At 38.6% G+C, this 21,861-nt stretch overlaps 2 protein-coding genes across 2 annotated transcripts; one reads left to right on the forward strand and one right to left on the reverse strand.

Annotated features, from left to right (window-relative positions):
- Window positions 1-614: 614 nt before the first annotated feature.
- Window positions 615-1,580, reverse strand: LOC126703783 (uncharacterized). Its single transcript, XM_050402854.1, has one exon. It carries the CDS (start codon window positions 1,578-1,580, stop codon window positions 615-617), a length of 966 nt encoding a protein of 321 aa, XP_050258811.1.
- A 17,363-nt stretch (window positions 1,581-18,943) lies between these two features.
- On the forward strand, window positions 18,944-20,404 carry LOC126703784 (uncharacterized). The gene has a single exon (XM_050402855.1). It carries the CDS (start codon window positions 18,944-18,946, stop codon window positions 20,402-20,404), a length of 1,461 nt encoding a protein of 486 aa, XP_050258812.1.
- Window positions 20,405-21,861: the final 1,457 nt, after the last annotated feature.

The following is a 21,861-nucleotide window of genomic DNA, read 5'->3' on the forward strand; positions in this document are numbered from 1 at the left end:
ATCCATGGTCATGACTCCAATCAAATCACCTTCCACAAACAAAACCCAAAAACCAAACAGCCACCATAGCTCCATATCTCACCAATTATCCAAACCCACCATTTCAAACTGATCCAAAAATCAAACCCAACTTCAACCACCTTCTCAAAGTCAAAATTAGTGGCAGAGAAAACCAACTTTTGTGGTGTTCAAGGTGAAGGAACTAAGATTCACCACCAATTGTGGCAGTGGCAGGATACCTTCTATCAAGTACTACGTGAATGGGCTTCTCCAGTCTTCGTTGGCGAACACAGCGTAACTTTCCTCTCTGTCTGCTGCAAGCTAGTAGGTCCCGCACTCGGTTTGGACTTGGTCTGCGTCTTTACCCATGCTTAGCCAATAGAAGCCTGCCCTTTAAAGTCTGCGGTAAAGGCTGACCTCCCCACAAGATCCGCAAGTCTTGTCATGTATTTTTTTCAACTTTCTTTGGGCCTCCTCCTGCCCCACACATCTAGACAAGACCCCACCCGGCATCCTGCAGTACAATTACCCTTTTACCAGGGCATAGTCCTTCAAGATCTTCATTTCTGCGATGTCTTCTTCCTCGGTCAAGGCCTCCGCCAATCTCCTTCACACTATTCCTCCTGGAACCTTTCCTTCAATGTCTCAATAATAGACTTTTTCCTCTTGCCAACTTCTATCCTGGTGCTATCCCCTTCAAAAATTATTTGTGAGCCTAGTGTGGCTAGTGCATCTGCAAACCGATTTCCATTCCTTGGAGCATGTTCTATCTCGAAGGTTGAAAACTTTTCCTCCATCTTTTGGGCCATTGCTCTGTACGGGGCTAGGCTGGGTTCTTTTAGGGAGAAGCTCCCCTTGGCCTGGCAGACCACCAAGTTTGAATCACCCATTACCCTTAAATGTTTGACTCTCATTTCGAGAGACGTCACTAGCCCGGTTAGATAGGCTTCGTATTCTGCCATGTTGTTCGAACAGGGGAATTCCAGTTTGAATGATAGCGCCACTGTCTCATTTTCTTCATGGTAAAAAACTACTTCCACTCCTCCTGATTGGGCGGTAGAAGACCCATCAAACTTCATTACCCATTGTTCTTTGACTTCTTCAACCATGGCTACTTCCCCTGGAACTTCATCATCCAGCGGGAATTCTTCCTCTCCTGAAAACTGCGCCAACAAGTGTGCTATAGCCTGACTTTTTATCACCTTGGGCATTTCTGCTTTCAAGTCGTATTGTGACAATGTAACAACCACTAGGATATTCTGACAGAGAGGATCGGTTGCCGCAACAAAACTTTGACAACATAGGACTTGGTCATTAGCCATACTTCGTAAGCCAAGAAATAATGGTGTAACCTCTGCGAAGTATGGCTGATGAAGTATGGCTGATGACCAAGTCCTTTCTGCCCTTGGGTAACGAGTTTCTACATTTTTTAAGGCACGGCTGATGTAGTACACTGGTTGCTCAATGCCACCTCTATCCTCTTGGGCGATCAATGCACCAATGGCATACAAGTTAGTGGCCAGGTAGAGTAGCAATGGCTTTTTGTGGATTGGGGCTTGCATAGTAGGGAGGTTCATCATGATCTGTTGCAGCCTTTTGAAGGTCGTCTACTGCACTTCTCCCCATTCAAAGCTTTGTCATTTCCTAAGTAATTTGGTGAAAGCAGAAGTAATTGATGCTAGCCCAGGGATGAATCTTCGGATATATGAGACCTTCCCTAAGAAACTTTTTAACTCCTTTACCGTGGCTGGAGGTCTCATAGTTGCTATGGCCATAGCCTTGGCCGGGTCCACATCTATTACTCTGCTGTGAACCAAGAAGCCCAAGAATTTCCAAGAGGACACTCCAAATGCGCACTTGAGAGGGTTCATTCTTAGGTTGAAAGCTCTACACCTCTCAAATACCTTTTTCAACACGTGAAAGTGTTCCTCTCTCCTCCTTGATTTCACCACTATGTCATCCACATAGTCGTCCAGCTCCTGATGCATCATGTCGTGAAATATGGACATCATTGCTCGTTGATAAGTTGCACTTGCATTTTTTAACTCGAAAGGCATCACAGTGTAGTAAAAGTTGTCCATGGGTGTTCTGAAAGCAGTTTTCTCTGCATCCCTTGGTGCCATTCTGATCTGATTGTACCCACTGAATCCGTCCATGAATGAAAACATGGCACTTCCTGCCGCAGAATCTATTAACAAATCCATATTTGGTAATGAGAACTCGTCCTTCGAACAGACATTGTTGAGATTTTTGAAATCTACATAACATCTTATCTGCCCGTTCTTCTTCTTCTTCACTGGTACTATGTTAGATAGCCAGCACGGGTGTTGAATTGGCTTAATGAATCCTGCGACCAGCCATTTCTGCACCTCCTTGACTATTTGCCCTTGTATCTCAATATGGAATATCCTGGTAGGCTGGGCCACTGGCTTGGCCTCTGGGTCCACATTCAACATATGCGCCACTAGCCCGGGATCTAGCTCTGGCATTTCACTGTAATCTCATGCGAAGACGTCTTTGAACTCTTTCAACAGTAGTATCAGTTTTGATTTTTCCTTTTCTGTCAAACTTGCATTAATTGAGATAGGTCTTGGTTCTTGTGAGCCAGACCCTAGGTCAACTTCTTCCAACTCTTCTTCTGCCACTACTTGTACATCCTTTTCTGCCACAACTTCTTCATCTTTCTCTTCGTTTTCCTCTTCCTCCGAACTTTTTTAGGCCACACAACACACCAACTCTTGTGCTGCCACTCTTAGGTGGGGCCCGCTTGTATCCCACAGGTGGGCCCCGTGTGCATTCATAATTTGTACACAATCCTACTATCAAGGCCTCGAACCTTGACACATTGCGATGTGTCATCTGATTCTACAACGGGTGCTTCCTTCCTTTTCTTTTTTCGTGCTAGCAACTCCCTCAGATCAAGTTCCGGATCACTTTGGATGTCTTCCCACTTCGGTACGAAGGTGCCTCGTGGCTTTGATACTGAGCTTTGCCCATATGGAGCCCATTGGTCGTAGAACATAGTTTCTACTAAATGAGCCTCCGCTTGCTCGAATGGCACGGGATTTTCTGTTATGCGTATCATTTTGTCATTCATCCTTCCCTTCACACACTAGTGATAGGTGGACGAGACCAATCGATGTTTGTGCAACCATGGTCTCCCCAAAAGCACATGATATGAGACCTCCATCTTCACCACGTGGAACTGGGCTAAGGAAGCTATGGGGCCCACCTTTAACCACAGTTGGATGTGGCCTGCGGTGTATTCACCCCTTCCGCCAAACCTTGTCACTTCCATTGGGCATCCCTAAATCTTTCTTTCTGAAATTTCTGCTGCTTGTAAAATGCTCAATGGAATGAGATTTACAGAAGCGCCTATATCTACCAAGGCTCTCTTGATGGGGATTTGATTTATGGACATTGCTAAGTAAAGGGGTCTCCTATGGCTCGGGTACCCCATTTCCATATCCTCATTACTAAAAGTGATTTCAGTTGATTCCTATAAGAGAGCTTTGTCATCTATGACTTCCACTGGTAAACATTCTACTCCTACCCTGGAGGCAATGCTCACCAAAGCCTCTGTGGCTATCTTTCTCTCCTTTTTTGTAAGTCCCAACTGGTCAAACAAATTTTTGAATTTGGAGCTTTGCTTTAAGGTGGTAATTGTTGCGGCAGGCAGGGCTGGATTCTCCTCTTCATCCTCCCCTGGATCTACGCAAATTACTACCACTGCTACACCCTTCCCTTTGTGGTTTGGGAGTGGGTTTCTTTGAACTTCTTACTGAGATAGTTCTAGAGTCCCTTCTTTGATCCTGCGATGCACCAGCCTATGGAGCGCCCAACATTCTATGGTAGGATGTTGCACGTAGTTATGCAAATGACAGAAGCATGGGTCCCTCTGCTCCTCTTCTGTGGGCTCTCTCGAAACTTGATTAGGTTTAAAAACTCCGTCTGCTATCCACTTGTCTAGCAACACATCCAAGTCCTTTGGGGTACATGGTATTGATGGGGGAGTATCATATTCCCTTCCATCAGTCTTCCTTCTCCGCTCACCAGTGGATACTGCCATAGCCTGCGGAGCATTCCTCTTGTCGAAACTTGGTTTCACTGACTGGGTAGTTTTTCTGGCCTTTTGCAACAACTGTGCAAATTAGGAGATTTTTAAGTTTTCCAAGACTGCCCTGTACTCCCTGATCATGTTTTTCATACACATTTCCACCGATGTTCTTTCTTCACAATGATCGTAGCAGTCAAGTGCTATGTCCCTAAACTTTTTGATGTATTCCATTAAATTCTCACCACTTCTTTGCTTGGTTGCTTGCGGGGTTGCAAGCATTACTGTTTCTTCCCCGTGGAAGTATTTAGTACAAAATACGTCCACCATGTCATCCCAAGTTAGGATTGATCTTGGCTTTAGGCCGATGTACCAAGTGTACGCTCGGTCACATAATGATTTGGAAAACTCTCGAAGACATAAGTCTTTGTCTGCGGCGTAAAGGCCAAGAGTATCAATAAACTTGCTCACATGCTCCACGACACTTCCTTTCCTACCATCATACTATGCAAAGGCCCATAGCTCATACCTTTCGGAGTATGGTTTGCTGAGTACCCTTAGTGGATATGGCGGTCTTCATGCGTAGAACCTCTCCTTAGGTGCTCTGGCCTTCTCCTATTTCAGGAGGGCCGCTACCTCGGCCATAGTGATAAAACGTTGATCCGTATTCTGTAGGACACCTCCTGCTGGTGTCTCCTCTTTGTTTGTCGCATGCTCTGAGACATGCTGGCTCCCTTTCTCTGTTGTCTTGTTTGTTTTCAGCTGACGAATTTATTCCATCATTTGCTGTTGTGAGTGCTGCAATGACTGTAACACTTCTATAAAGACATTAGCATTGTCTGTGGGGATTTTTAGCTGTGGTTGGGATTCAACCCCTATTCGGTTGGCACCTTCCGTCTGGTTGGGCTACTGTTGGTGTGGCGTTGTTGGCTTGGACTCTACTTGTAAGGGCACGACGCTCATGTTTCGTGTCGTCCTAGATTTTAAGGGCATTGCTTGTAAGGGCTTCTGTGTTCTGTCCTTGTCTGTTTCCCAACTCCCCAGTGGAATCACCAATTTAATGTAGTGGGCCTTTTTTTACAATGTTAGGCTGGACTGCTTCCTGCGGTATTAGGCCCAAATGTTTTGAGTAAGGGAGTCGGGATCAGTCCAACCGCAACTCACTTTGGTCCTACTTGCGCACAAACTATGCCCCATTTGCCAAGCTTTGATCACAGGCCCATGGTAGGTAGAGCTGCTGCAGGTAAGTTATGGCAAGCAAATATGATAAAGACAATACAAGAAATGGTAGATAAAATGAATAAAAGAGAGCGACAAGAGGCAACCCGTAGGCCAAAAATAAAGAAATAAATGAGGAATAATAATAATGGGGTTATTGAATTAAAGAGGAGAAAATCAGTCTACCATGCTGTAGAGCTAGAACCAAGAAGGTAAACCACTTCCTCAATGCGACTAATCTCCTAGGGGAAAGAAATTAATTGCTTTGAGGGAATGGGCTTGAATGATTTATGTTTAATGGGGATCCTCTGTCTTTTTTGATAAAGAGCAGGGCTTTAGAGAGAGAGAGGAGATCAACCTATTGGTGCATGTCTGCCATTCTATATTCTCTATCCTTCCTAGTTTTTCATTTCTTTCTTTTTTTCCTTCATTTTCTTTCTCTATGTTTTCTTATTTTGTTGTAATACTCCCCTAGAGGTTGCTATTACAGTGTTTTTGTGATTGTGATCCTTGACTGTCCTCCCCCTACTGTGTAGTGCAAAGCCCCTTTTTATAGTGCTTGTTGTGACCGAATTTTACTATTTTAACCTTTAACAACCTTTGTCTAGTCTAGGTGTCCTTGCCGACCACTTACTGGTTTGTCAGCTACCACCACTTGCTTGTGCTGGCCGTGATACCAGACAAAGAATGCTATTTTGATTGTTTACCTACCGTGTTACAATGTGAGTGCTCTCTCTCTCTCTCTCTCTCTTCCTATCCCTCATGGCATGCACCTAGTGGTCCCAACTCATCCATGCTTCCTTTGGGTGGTATGTCATCCCAGTAGGACATATCCCCCAAAAAAGCCCGAGCAGGAACCCCAAAATAGGTTTTCCCCTCTCCCCACCGCTAGACCATGCCATCTTACCTCTGACCCATGACCTTACCACCTCTTATATTGGCTGGGTACAGGCTGGTGATGTCTAGGCCTTGCGCATGTTTCACTTCCATGTATATTTGAAATCTGCCTGTTGCTCACGCGTCTGCGTGGTCTGGAGACGTGTCTGCACATCTTGCCGCCCGTCCTTGGCTTCTTATGGCGTGAACTATTTTCTGGCTTCTCATTCTTTAAAGCCTACTCCTTTCGGCGCTGGGCTTTTGCTTGGTCGTGGGCTTTTCCTCCTTCGGGCCACTTCTCTTGTTCTTTTTTGCAGTCTTTGTGTGTCCTGCCGTACTGCTCTGCCATTCCTACCGTGACGTTATTTGACCCAAGCCTGCTGGGCCTCTTTGAGCTGTTCCTTATTCTTCCCTCAATGACTCGGTATAGTCATTTGAGCCTTTTTGGTTATGTTGGGCATCCTTGGCCCATTTAGCATCCTTGGCCCATTTACTTTCCTTGGGCCCTTTTGGCCCTTTTCCTAACTCTGCATTCTCATGAGTTTTTACTAACTCCTTTGGGTTTCCTTGGCCCAATTTCCTTATCCTTCATCCTTGGGATTCATGGACTTTCCATCAACCCCTTACTTTCTTTACATTCATTACTTCGGGTCTGCTGTGGCCTATTCTCACTTTTCTACATCACATACTGTCCATGAGTTTGCTTCTTCTCTCTTTCTGGGCTCCTTTAGGCCCGTCTACTTCTTCAAGGCCCATTTGTTTATTTCATGGGCCTGCAATCCATTATTCCTGTCACTTGGGGTTAATGGTTTTTCCTATCCACTTACTAACTCTTTTCTACCCATGTTGCTAGATTTCTTCTTTCTATTGGGCTTCCAAAAATGATCATCAACAAAAGTTTAAGATGAAAATAAAAAACCAAAATAATTCCTTAAAAACTTTATAGGTTCCTCTTTGATTTTCTGGGTTTAAGGGTACTTATTTTAGCATTTGTTCTTAAGAAAAATAAAAGGAAAATGAATTTCTTTTAAAGAGATTATTTTGGTTTTATTTTTTTTATTAACATGCTAACATGGAATTTTTTTTAAATGCCAAAAATAATTTTTTAATATTATTTTAATAGTTATATCAGCAATTAGTGAGTCAGCAGTTCACTCTCCATGCCACATAGGCTATTCTCATTAGTGAGATGACAGTAATGACTAAATTGAAAATGATTTTCGAATTTTACGGACCAAAATAAGAGCCCAAAAAATATGGGAACTAAAGTGGAAATGGCCCAAAATAGAGGGACCAAAAATTTATTTTCTCCTTTCTTATAAATTTTTTTTTTTTTTTTAAAGTTCAATTTCAAGAGATTTTATTAGCTTTTTTTGTTAGTTTAATTGTGTATCTCAATATATATATATATATGTGTGTGTGTGTGAGATTTGATGAACATTTTAGTTTATTTAAGGTGAAAATACACTTCTGGTCTTTACATTTTGGGCCAATTCTCGTTTTGGTCCCTAAATTGATTTTGCACCTAGGTCAATCCCTGAAATTAGAAAGTCGATTTTATTTTAGTCCCTACTATCAACCCAATAACAGAAAATGCATATGTGGCAAACGGAGTGCATTGTTGGCATGTTATATGCTGACATTTTGGGCCAATTCTCGTTTTGGTCCCTAAATTGATTTTGCACCTAGGTCAATCCCTGAAATTAGAAAGTCGATTTTATTTTAGTCCCTACTATCAACCCAATAACAGAAAATGCATATGTGGCAAACGGAGTGCATTGTTGGCATGTTATATGCTGACGTGGCTAATAAAATAATAATAATAAATTATATTTAGCATTTTTAAATGCCACATCAGCATTTAAATTAATAATAAATAAATAAAAGCCAGCTCAGGAAATTTAAATTAAAAAATAAAATAAATTTAAAAAAACCTTAAATCTAATTATTATTATCACTACTACTACTTTCATTATTTATTCCGCAAGAACAAGTTCTTCCCAAATCTAAGAAATAAACCAGCAACCAAACCAATCTCTAGCAAAGCCTAAATCCAAGTCCAGCAACCAAATCTAATCTCCATCAAATCTAGAAAAACAAATAAATAAATAAAATAAACCAACAGTGCAGGTCGAACCCAGAACAAGAGCAAGTTGATTAAGAGCAAACAAGAAAACTTCACGTTCTCATGATCAAACCCACCACCACCATCGATTAAGAGCAAGTCAAACCCAACCAAATAAACCCAAAACAAGAGCAAACGATCAAACCACCAATTACCACCATTGCCACCGATCAAACCATCTCATTCTCTAAATCCAGATCAAAGCCAAATCCTATAGAGAAAGCTGAAAGAGAGAGATCTTGATTCGAGAAAACGAAGATCGGTCAGACCGTTTGGATCTCTGGATGTGGGAACCATGATATGAGAAACATACCCACTTCAGCACCTTTCACAACAACACAAACTGATAAATCAACCCCTTTTTCAATGCAAATTTGCTTCAACCTTATCGTTGCCAATAACCCTGTCGGTCCTGCCCCAACAATAACAACATCATACTCCATGGATCCCTATCTGATTCACTATTGAAACTCCTTAATCCACTCACAAAGCCCTGAACCCTTAAAACCCCACTTCCATTTCTTTCACAAGTCCTTAAATTTGCACAATTTAGGGTCTATTTGGGATCCACTTATTCTGCTGAAACTGAAAACTTTTTGTTAGAAGTACTGTAGATAAAGGTAAAAATTAGCTAAAATAGTACAGTGAGACCCATGAATAGTATCAAAAAGTGCAGTGGGACCCATAAATAGTAGAAAAATAAGCTAAATAATAAAATAAGTTGGCAAAAATAATTTTTGCCAAACACACACTTAGCCAATACCCAGATGAAGAAACCTTACAAAAACCAATCTTGGAGCTAAAAGAACTGAAATTTTGATCAAAATGGTGAGAAAATGAATACCCATCTGGAGTTTTCTTATAGAATTGAATTAGTTTAGAGGAGACCCAAATGGGTTTGCAGAGATAGGAGAGCTTGTGGGATTACAGAGATGGGTTTCTAAGTGAGTAAATGAATAGGGTGATATAGAGATTTTCTGAGAGAATTGGATATGGATTTGGAGGAGATAGAGAGAAGCTTGAGCGTGGTTGAGACTAAGAGACAATGTAATAAAGACTTTGTCATTGATCAGTGATGAGCTTTGTTGGATTATGCAGATTAGCATAATATTTAAGGTTTTTTTGGAAAATTTAATTTAAATTTTTGTTTTTTACGCATAAATTTTTTTAAAAAGAGTAAAATTAGATTTAAGGATTATTTATTTATTTTTTTTAGTTTAAATTTTCTGAGCTGGCTTTTTTTATCAATTTAAATGCTGATGTGGTATTTAAAAATGCTAAATATAATTTATTATTATTTTATTAACCACATCAGCATTTAACATGCCAACAATGCACTCCATTTGCCATGTATGCATTTTCTGTTACTGGGTTGATGAAAAATAGAATTGATTTTCCTATTTTAGGAACTGACCTAGTGGCAAAACAATTTAATGACCAAAACAAGAATTAGCTCAAAATGTAGGAACCAAAAATGTATTTTCGCCTTTATTTAATTACGTAAGTGATTTTCATGAGCCTTTGATTTGTTTAATTATGTATGATATATTTATAATCCTTTGTATTATTTTCTTAATGTTATATTTTTTATGGATTTATGTTGGTTAATAAGATAGTAATCCTGTTCATCAAAAATAAGATAGTAATCCTAAAATGGTAACAAATAGATACCGATACTGAATTATTCTTCCAGTAATTCAGAACAGTTTTCAAAACGGAATTCAAAGCTTTCACTACTCCATCCATCATGATTTCCTCCCTTTAACCTTCTTACAATATGAGAGCACTTGCAATGCTGAATGCTGAGAAACTAATCAATGCATTTATACATTTTATGACCTTTGTAAAATAAGCTTGTGTGAGAGAGAATAAAAATTGGTAATGAGGACTCTGGTCAGATGCACAAGTAGAGAAGAGTAAGAATGAAAATTATATAAACCCAGAACTTTGTATTGGATGGTTGGGACAACGTAATAGTCAAATCTACAAGCATTTTTACATTCAAGCATTTTAAATCTTTTGAAAGCCCCCAAAACACAAATAATCTAGGACATAAATTAAGCATATCATATTAAAGATAAACCCATGATCAACCCAAGGCAAATACCAAAGATATCAACATAGAACTAAACTCAATATAAGCCCCTCTAAAAGGAATAATTCATGGCTAAATCAATCGATTTCCAAGGCACATGCCATTAAATCATCCTTACCTGATAGGGGTAATTACAATAAATTTATATGTGCTTTGGCTTGAATATACATTGTCTGCTAGTAATTTGAAAATTTTCACTTACTAGATTTGCTTAATTTGTCTCTAGTAACCCACCTTTGTTAAAAAGGATGGTAAATATGTATTTTTACCCTATTTTTATGTCTCTCTCAAAAAAAAAAAACACCTAAAAAACAAGAGAAAATAAGATCTAAAGTTGGGTTTTGTAAAAAATTAAAAATTAAGAATAAACATAATCTAAATCCCATTTCCATCTTCTCCACCACAACCCATTTCAGCTTTTTATATCCAAACGGCTTTCATTGATAAGCTGATCATGTGGATTGCAATGGTACTGCTTATAACACAGCTGGAGGAAGCAATGAGAGGAGGAGGAAGGCCTTCAGTCTTCAGAGTTGAAGAAATGTGGTAGTAACCCTTCGTCTCCGCTCATAAAAAATTACCCTTCTCCTCAATCAGGTAGAGAAGGCCACCTGCTTCCATCATTTCCCTTCAATCAGCAACTTTATCGAACAAATTGGAAACCAAATACAACAACAAATCGAAGAATCATAAAGAACAACGTTAAAAATCAAGATGTGTCTTTTAAACATTAAAACCAAGAAAAGACTTATAAAGACCAAAAGTAGGAAGATTCATAAGACCCAGATGGTTCTCAAATGATACATTGAAGCCAAGAAGAGTAACAGAGCAGTAGCTCAAACATTGCAAGCAACATTGTGCTGAGGGCACGATGAGGAGCTCAATAGAAACAGTCAAACAGAAATTGTGTGTGGATGGAGGGGCTCTTAATCAACAACCACAAATACCGATCATCTTTAGATTACACATTAATAAGATAACACATTCTGTTAATTGTTAAATGTAAGTTCTGCCTCTAGTTGTTAACTGTACAGAATCAGCACCAGACATTAAAGAAAAAGTCCATCCATATATATATATATATATATATATATATATCATACAGAGCTAAATAGAAGCAGAATGTGATAACAAACATTCTTTTAAATGTAAGTACTGTTACAGTTGTTCTGTTCAGAATAAGCACCAGACATTAAGGAAAAGCAAATGCTCATGCCCTAAATATGCCTTGATATATATGCTGCCTGCCTTTATCTTCATCCATGATCTTTAGGTATTTGAAAAAATGAGGGGGGTTGGAATGGAACACTTCGCTCAAGAAGAACAAGTAAACTCTTTTTTTTATTAAAACAAACAAATCCAAGTGCATGGGAAATAGAACAGAGAAGGGGAGAGAACAAGTAGCTTGATGTTGCAGAGTCCAATAAGTGTGCAGAAATAAAGCTTAAAAAAAATTATTAAAAAAAAAAAAAAAAAAATCAACCAGCCATATGGTTTCCCTAAGTTGCGTTTTTTTTTTTTCTTTTTCTTAACTACTAAAATATTTTATCAAAAAGTGAAAGAATCTCCTATTCGCACAGCACATTCAAGAGTTTCTCCTTCAGATTACAACCTAAAATTCAATAGATCTAGAATCCCTAGGCCATGGTACATAAATGAACTATCAAATCATCCACAGAATCTAGAGCACTACTATAGCAGATAAATAGTCAAATAGAACACAATATCATGTTTGAGCTTGGTTCGTATAATAGTACCCTGATGGAAACAAAGATGGAATTGATAAATGACTTCCTTTGGGTGGAAGACAAACCACAAGACAATTCTAAATTCATCAATGATCAGCCTACTGCCTACATCATCTATTTAAAAATAGTCAACTACTTCAACATTCAAACTAAGGATAAGATAAATTAAAGATAAAGATAAGAAGCAATTTGAATTCAAACTCCTAAGATTTCTGTAACTGCTCCTCCTGCACAGCAGTAGGACTCTTATTATTCTTATCTCCAAGAATAGCCAGGTATTTTGGATTAGGTTAAGGCTTTCTAGGACTCTTGCGTGGCTTTCCATCATACACATATATAGCCTTGTTGATTACAGCCTGCAGTAAGGAAGAAATGACTGCTGTTTGCATCATTTGAGATATTAGGCAAAAAGAGTCATATTTTATTTGAGTAGAACATTCGAGGCAAAGACATGTTTTCCAAATTACAAATGTACATTCCTGCTCAAAAATGCGGAAGAAAATTTTTAATGTTGTAATTTGTAAACAATGGCAAAGCTTAAAAGTTTGGGTTCTACAAAGAAATCTTAAAACTTAAGAATGGCAAATAATTGTTGCAACATGCACCAATAATTAATTATTTTTTCCCATCATAACTAAATCCTGAAGCAAAAATGTATGATTAGACTTTCGCTGCACTCTACACCTAACCTCATGCAACAGTTGAAAGGAACCATGAAATGTTAGTATTGAGCTCCTAATAACTTTAATGGTCTAAGCGCATTCACATTAGTCTCATCAATTTAATATTTCAGCAAAAATTATCTAAACTCAAGTGAAACAAGCGTGCATCAGCCTTACGAAATTAACTAAAGTTTTTAAAGAGAATAGTCTTATCACTACATGTAGTGAGCCTCTATCCTCACTACATTAAATTTCAATGTTGATAAAGTATTGATACTTGAAAGTTCAATTAGTGTGTAGAACACTAATGAATGTTTAGACCCCCAATTTTAACAATACCAACACAAGCTTATACACAAACAATATATGTGCGGAATAATGTATATAAGCAATAACCAAATAGGTAAAACTCTCTAAACCATAATTAATTACAAACACAGCAGCAATTAAAAGGTAAAGAGTAAGGGAAGAGAGATGTAAACACAAAGATAACACCAGCACATGTTATCGAAGGGGAAACCAAAGAACTCGGCAAAAAACCTCTCTGCCGCCCTCCAAGTGGTCAAATGATCCATTAAAGAATACAGTTGGGATACATGAATAGCAGAAGACCCTCCAAGCCTAATCTACCCAATGCACCTAAGCCTTCCAAGCTTCTTGCTCCAACAGGGTTATGCCAAACTTTGTCTTCTTTAGCTTCCCGGATCCCGCAATAAGCCCATTGCATCAACCAAGTAAATTGGTCATCTTAGAACTGCTTCTCAAGCACCAAAATACCTCCTCATAAATATGGGTATGGTGAGATAAGAATTTGGCAAAATGTATCTCTCAAGGATATGTCAATGAAGAGGGTGAGAGTAGAGGAATTTAGAAAATCAAATGATGAAGATTGTGGATGAGTCAATCTTGTTTTTTTCTAGGAAAAAAAGTTTCCCTCTCAAAATTCTCTCTGGAAGCTCTCTACCATTCGTGGGTATAAGCGTATTTATAGTAGTGTATGTAAGGAATGTAAAAAGGTAGGTTTCATCCAAACAGGGCATTCTGGCAACTCAGCCTCGCGACTCGAGTTGCGAGCTAACTGCCTGATCAGACTATATATTTTTGTCATATAGTGCTCCAGCTATGGTGACCCTTCAATTCCCTGCATGCTTCACACGTGTGCCACTTTGGTGACTTGCCAATCGTGAGTCAGTCACGAGATCCAGTGGCGAGAATTCTTTGATTGCACACATCTTGAGTTTTCTTCACACTCTCTCACACACAACCTTTATATAATTTCCACCTAAATACAGGGTATCTAACTGCTAAACTACAAGCAAATTTGGCATAGAATAAAGATAACACATAATTGAATAAATTCAACCTTACAGGGCTGATGTATGTGTATGAAAATAGTAGATAGCTAAACTAACAAAAGTAGAGTTTTTTTGATTAATTTAGCTAAATGTTTGAGGAGACTAATGTGAATGCTCTAATGGCACCACCCTTGATACTAAGTACCTAGGGGCAAGCGAGGTCTCGGATTTCAGGCTTGGGGTGGGCAAGGGTGTGGGGGTAGATTTGAGAATTTCTAACAATATAAAAAAATTAATTAACTAATTAACTTTTTTTTTTTTTTAAAGAAGCTCTGTTTTTTGTGATGCCCAAACATGGACTAACAAACAATGATAATTATGTTCAAAATATTATCAATTGAAAAGAAAAAAATAGTCTTTGAGTAGCCTAAGTACCAAACTGGTTTAAAGAAAAGATCCACAGTATTTGATTTTGATGGCTTCCTTTCATATGCGAGCTACTGTTGATTGAATATGAAATTAATGCCCATATAAATTCACAAACAAAGAAGCTTAGGTCCAATCAAGTTTTATACCATGGGCTTATTTGGTTTAGCAAAAACAATTTGGGAAAGTTTACTTTTGCTCAATGAACTTGCATGACCATTTACTGAATCTAGTATCCCCCACGTCTATTGCATCATCATCATCAAAATCATCATACGTCCCGAGTTGTCTGTTTCATTTCAGCTTCAATGAATTATTACTCAAAATTTCAGAAAGAAAAACCAGAAACAATTAGGGGTGGTAAAATAAGTTCAATCCCATTTGCTCATCCAAATCCACCCACTCTAATTGAACCCAAACTTACCCAATTATTATTTGATTAAATGGATAACAACCCAATTAGACCTAATAATTATTGAGTTTTAACTAAAAACCCATTGAACCCCATTTAACCCAAAAATAATTAAACCAAATTTAACCCAGCCCTTTCCATCCAAAATTTAAATAAATAAATAAATAAAAACCAGCCTACCCCTCTTTCAACCGAGGTATTGTGCATATCAGATTTCTTCAACCATTCAAAATAGTTAGTTAGGCACGTTTTCAAACAATTAAGGAAACTAACATCTCGAGTTTTTGAAACTCGAGATTCAACTTCAAAACCGAGTCTTATAGAATCGCTTTCCATTTGTTCTGCACTGCTGAGGTGGCAAAAATTGCCACGCGGATCTCGAGTTTTTAAGACTCGAGTTGTGCTTGACACAAACCGAGTCTATAAGACTCGAGATTCAATTAGAGGAATAATAATAATTTCAACGGATCTCGAGTCTTAAAGACTCGAGTTTTGCCTGGCACAAACCGAGTCTATAAGACTCGAGATTTACTTATCCAAACATTCTAAATAACTTTGAACAGAACTCGAGTCTATAAGACTCGAGTTCTGGTGGAACTATTTTACTACTCCATTCCGTCCACACTTAAAAACAGATAGCAGTAGTTTTCAGAACGTGTGCCTGGGACTATATTATTCAGTCCACACTCAGTATCTTCAAACTCTCACCCAAAAACAGAGCATCCTCAACTCTCACCCATACAGTCAGCCTCACTAACTCTCACACCTCTCACTCTCACTCACCACATTGCCTCTCTCACTACTCTTCTCTCTCAAGAATTTCATATTTCAGGTATGGGTTTTTTGATTTGATTGTTATTGTAGTTGGGTATTAGTTGTGTATGGGTTTTGCCACTAAGAGAACTTCCCAATGACTTTATGGGTTTTCCAATGACTCCATGTTTTTTCCTAATATAAGATGTTCTTCTTGTAGTATCTTTTTGTTGTTGATTTCAATTCCGTGTTTTTATTGGCTTGCATGTCATTTGAGCTATATATTATTTGTTATATTTTCTTTGATTTATTACTAATTCATGTGATTAATCTTAACCATCTTGATAAAAATATGTTTTTGCATTAGCCATTTTGGTGAAATAAAAAAAATTCTGTTCTCATTGACTTTATTCTTTTTGAGGTGTTTCCCTGCATTAATTCTTCTTGATCAAATCTGCCAATTTTAAAGAGAATGAATCTTTCATGAATTAGATTCACCAAATTCTTGTAGGTTAGAAAATTTTATGAAAGATTCATAGCAATGTACGTTTCCCTTGTTATCTGAGATGTGGAGTGTTGCTTGAAGGAGCTAGTGGATTGTTTGAATTTATTGTTAAAAGACAAAGAAAATGGGCACATGGTTATAGTAATTGTTGAAGTTACAAAACTTCTTCTTGAAATAATGCGTACAAAAGACTAGCAGGACATGAGTATGCAGATATCTCAGGGGATTTAGGTGTGGATGCTAGGATGTAAGTCTTGCTTTGAAGTTGACTGTGTTGTTTTCCATGCCTGGAAATTGTTCACATCTTAGAATATAGTAAAAAAATAACTTGGAGAGGATTATTTGTGTAGTGACTAAGAAGTACTTTAAGGGCTGCCTAATATTTCCTTCATTTTTCTTTCTGACATGGTGCTAGAGACATTAATGTAATTTTAACTGCTTGAGTTGCCCCTTTTCAGTTTAGTAAATGGTAAACGTAGCACTAGAACATGACAGTTCCTTTATTTAGGAATTGTCTGCCTCTATACAAGATGCAGACGTAAGAACCATTGATTTTGTTATAGGTAAATCATGTGGACGTTTACATTTTTTTTTTCCAGTGAAACCTTTAAAGTCCCTAACACTTTTTATAGTGATGTAGCAGATTGAGTTTAGATGTGTATAGGTTAATATAGATGTGTATAGGTTAGTACAGGTTAATATAAGTTAGATGTGTATAGATTAGTACAGGTTAATATAGATGTGTACGTGTGAACAAAATATTATGGAGCAGAGGTTCTCTTATTCATTTTTGAAGGGGCTTTTGTTGAGAACAGTCACAATGTTGAAGCAGATTTAATTTGTAATGAGTGTGTATCGTGTGTTCATTAGGCTAAAAGGTCCACTCTGATGTGGTTATTAAAGGTAGTCTTGGAATCTAATAAAATAGTTGATTGGGATTTCAGTTGATACTAATGTCTTAAGCATGAAATATGTTGCAAATACTGAAAAGGTCTCGATTCTTTTTTGTTTGGGGGGGGGGGGGGGGTTTGTATGTGTTACCAAAAAATGTGGCTGTGTTTGTGTTACAAAATTATATGATATATCTTTTGCAATTATTTAGTCCCCCATTATCTTTTGCAATTTTGTATGTGTTAAAAAAAATTGCGTTTGCAATTATCTTTTGCTTTACATGTGTTTACCTCTCATACCATGTTGCTGTAATTAGCCTTTTGTATATAGGAAGGATAGATGGATTTGTATATGTTCAATTGTTAAATATAGTAGTACTACACTAACAAATGTCACGAAAAAATGTTCAGTTTGTATGTATGATGAAAAGCAACTTATAAAAGTTTCTCAGCCGCATCTTTTTATTAGAAAGTTAAAGACCTACTAAAAAGTTTCTTTTAGATCAGGGAACTTGAAAATGTTTGTTAACTAACATAGTAACTTGACTGTAACAGGTTCACAATGCCTGAAATTGATATAATCATATACCACGGTGGTCCGTTGAAGAATGCCAATGCGAACAAGGGATTGCCATTTGAAGGGCCGGGTATAAAGACCTATTATACCCAAATTGATCGTAGGTTGAAGACCCTTGATGAATTGAAGATGATGGTTATGGAAGAGTTGTGTGAGAACCCTGCCGTTCACAACATACACATTACTTATCGCATGCCAAATGAAATCCTGAAGCACCGGATTAATTACAAGTACATGGCGATAGAAGCAGACAAACATGTGAAGATCATGTTTGACAAGTTGGAGAGAATACCTGAAGTAACTAACATTGAGTTGTACATACAGTTGGAGCCACGTGCAGAAGTTGGTATTGAGGAAATCCAACAAACACAAACAAGTTTACAAGTTACAGTTCCAGATGCTCAATACCAGTATTTTACACATGTAGAGCATGCTGATGTTCATGCCGATGAAGATGTTCATGCCGATGATGATGATGATGAGGATGAGGATGATTATGATGATGAGGACGATTATGATGATGAGGACGAGGATGAGGATGATGATGATGACTATGTTGATGAAAATATTGCCATTAATGGTGAAGATTTTGGCGATAGAGATGAGATTGAAGACAGGATTGAACAAGGGGACTTTAGGGACTTTGAGAGGGACATTGATGACGATGAGACATTGGACGGTAGTCAACCTGATGCATACAATGTTCTTAGTGTCCAAAACATTACAGACACAATCCCTGTGTACTCACCACCTGCCTTGTCATTTTCTGAAAATACTTGGGAAAATTTGGTTGATCCTTCACATATTGAGACACCATTTGTGTCTAGTTGGAGAGAGGGGATGAATTTGTGCAAAGGCTTGACTTTTGCCAATAAAATGGAGGTGCAACGCGTATTAACAAAGTGTGCCCTCAAGGAAAACAAACATTTTATGATCAGTAGGTCAACCACGACAAAACTTTGTGCGAAATGCGTTGATGAGTCATGCACGTGGTATGTCTGCGTAGTCATGAAGCCCAAGTTCCACAATCTATGGATAGTCACCGTGTACAAGGGTCCTCTCACGTGTATACGGACTGGGGTGCGAAATGATGGTAGAATGATGAGTTGTAAATTTATTGCAGATGACATCCTTAAGAAGTTATGTGAGGATCACACTACCCCAATTAAGCATCTCAGATCTATGATAGAGTCGAAATATGAGGGACAAAAGCCTTCTTACTACAAGGTGTGGGATGCGAAACAAAAGGCGATTGGGAAAATGTTTGGAATTGGGAAGAGTCTTATCAAAGGTTGTAAAAGTTGCTAATGGCATATATTGATCAGGATCCGACTACCCAGGTGTTCTATCGTACCACATCCACCGGTGAAGATGACACAGTATTTTTGAATTATGTGTTTTGGTCTTTCGGTCCAAGCATTGATGGATTCAAATATTGCAAGCCGGTTATCAATATTGATGGGACCCATCTGTATGGTAAATATCAGGGAAAGTTGTTGGTTGCAACGGCAACCGACGCTAACAACAAGGTATTCCCTCTTGCCTTTGCTATTGTGGATTCTGAGTCAGGGTCTAGTTGGAGGTGGTTTTTACAATGTCTCAGAGATGCGATTGGCCGCGTGATACCTAACGAAGGCATTTGCATAATTTCTGACCGACATCTCGGTATCAAAAACGCCATTGCAAACTGGCCTAGAAGGGATGATGGAAGAGCACTGGTATTTCATAGATATTGCCTTCGACATGTTGCTAGCAACTTTAACACACATTTTCAGAACTCGACTCTGAAGTCAGCGGCGTTGAAAGCCGGATATGCTAGTCAGGCAGTGAAATTTACCTCCATAATGGAGACCATTAAGCAGGCGGAAATTGAGGCCATTAGAAATAAGAAGAAGTTGACGGGGAAGGATGGCAAGGAAAAGAATCAAGATTATCTTCCATACACATACCTAATGGGCGAGTCTGTGGATATGTGGACCCAGTCACATGATGGTGGGAGACGTTTTGGGGCAATGACAACCAATATATCAGAGTGCTTCAATGGTGTATTGAAAGGTGCACGGGGCCTTCCTATTGCCGTGTTGGTTGAGTTCACTTGGAACAAACTTGTCAGTTATTTCCACGACCATCGCAAAGAATACATTTTTGAGTTCTCAGAGGGTAAGAAATGGAGTAAATATGCCTTCTCCAAGTGGGATGAGAATAAGAGTAAATCTAAGAAACATTATCTCAAGCCATTTAGCAATGAAGAGCTGATATTTCAAATAGTTACCCAACTCAACACGTGTAGTGCAGGAGGGGGAAACCACAGTTATGAAGTTCGGTTACAGGAAAGAACATGCAGTTGTGGGAAATGGCAAAACATAGGGATCCCGTGTTCACATGCAATCAGAGTATGTGACTATTTAAATATTGATTCGACCACATATATTCACCCGTGTTATGGTTTGAACAATGCCATTAACACTTATGAGCATGCATTTGTGGTTCCTAAGTCTCCGGCCTTGTGGAGGGATCCCATAGGGCCAAAGTGGTTGCCTAATCCAGCATTGTTGCGGGCCAAAGGTCGACCAGTGAAGTCGAGAATAAGGAATGAGATGGATGGAGTGAGGAATAAGGATCGAGAACCGGGATGGCGGAGGGAGGATGCAGATTTGATAGAGAGTCAGTCCAAGCAGACATGTGGACTGTGTCATGCTTCCGGGCATAACCGCAGAAAATGTCCGCAGTCCCGTGGCACTTCCACAAGCGGTCATGTTCCACACTAGGTAGGTAGATGGCAAATACTTATGCATCGGTTAAATATTTGTTGTTCATTCCATGTTGACCTAATGTTTACTATCTTTTCCCCTAATGTGATTACTCTACGTTTTTCAGGCATGCTTCCAAGGACGATGTTTTTGTTGTGTGGACAGCCGATGTTAGGAAAAGTGACTACGTTGTATTGGCTCTATGTGAACTTTTTGGTTTTTGTTGAATGTACTTGTAAATCTCTATTGAATGTATGCCTATGAAGATTGTGATTTCAATAGTATGGTTAGAACTGCAAATTAAGCGTGGTTGGGCATGTTTAGAATGTTGATATTGAGAATGCCTTTTCTTGCGATGTAACTGCATTTTGCATTGTAAAACCATGTTTATACAGAGAGCGTAGAAGTTTCAGTAGTTTCATTTGATGTAATGTACGTGTATTTACATTCTCAGCTTCTTTGCCTCTAAATGAGTGTTTATGGATTATATTCGTAGTTTGTTTATCTTTGCTTCTCACCAGGTGCATGCACACGTTTCAGTTTCTGGTTTGTCTGCATAACCAGGAAAAAAGAAAAAAAAATTCCCCAGTGAATGATTCCTGGAATGAGCAGAGGAAAACAGAGCAAAACAAAAAAAAAAATTTCCACAGAACTCGAGTCTATGAAACTCGAGTTCCACTGGAAAAAACAGAGGAAAACAGAGCAAGCCTCTTGGACCTCTCTGAGTAAACAGAGCAAAACCAAGGGAAAAAATTTTCCACTGGAACTCGAGTCTATGAAACTCGAGTTCCACTGGAAAAAACAGAGCAAAACAGAGCAACCCTCTTGGACCTCTCTGAGTAAACAGAGCAAAACGAAGAAAAAAAATTTTCCAGTGAAACTCGAGTTCCACTGGAGAAAACAGAGCACCCTATTGGACCTCTCTGAGTAAACAGAGCAAAACGAAGGAAAAAAAATTTCAGTGGAACTCGAGTCTATGAAACTCGAGTTTCAGTCGATTCGCGAGTTTTATAGACTCGAGTTCTACTGGAATTTTTTTTCCTTCGTTGTCCAGTGGAACTCGAGTTTCATAGACTCGAGTTCCATGGGATTGAAATTTTTTTATTTTATGTATTTAATTTTTTTAAGGGTCACAATTGTTGTTCTTCTCTAGAAATGAGCTTTTTAGAACTTTTTAAGGGGAAAACTTCTGTTTATGTTTTGTAATTTTGTTTTTAACCACTTGGCCTCCTTTTATGTGGAGTAGATGTGTACACTGGGATTTTTTTATTTTTATTTTTCTTTTTAACTTTAATTGATTGAGCTCCTGTGTTACCCAAACCCCAATGCCAATACCATTAACTCTAAATTATATAATAAATACACGTTTCATAAATGGTCCTCCTCATGGAAGTAGCTTTTGCCGCACTCAGTCTTCGATTAATTGGAATCACCGGCTCCTATATTGTTATGCCTTCTACCTAGCATTATTGCTA

This window comes from Quercus robur, chromosome 10 (genome assembly GCF_932294415.1).
Source record: "Quercus robur chromosome 10, dhQueRobu3.1, whole genome shotgun sequence".
Classification (NCBI taxonomy): domain Eukaryota; kingdom Viridiplantae; phylum Streptophyta; class Magnoliopsida; order Fagales; family Fagaceae; genus Quercus; species Quercus robur.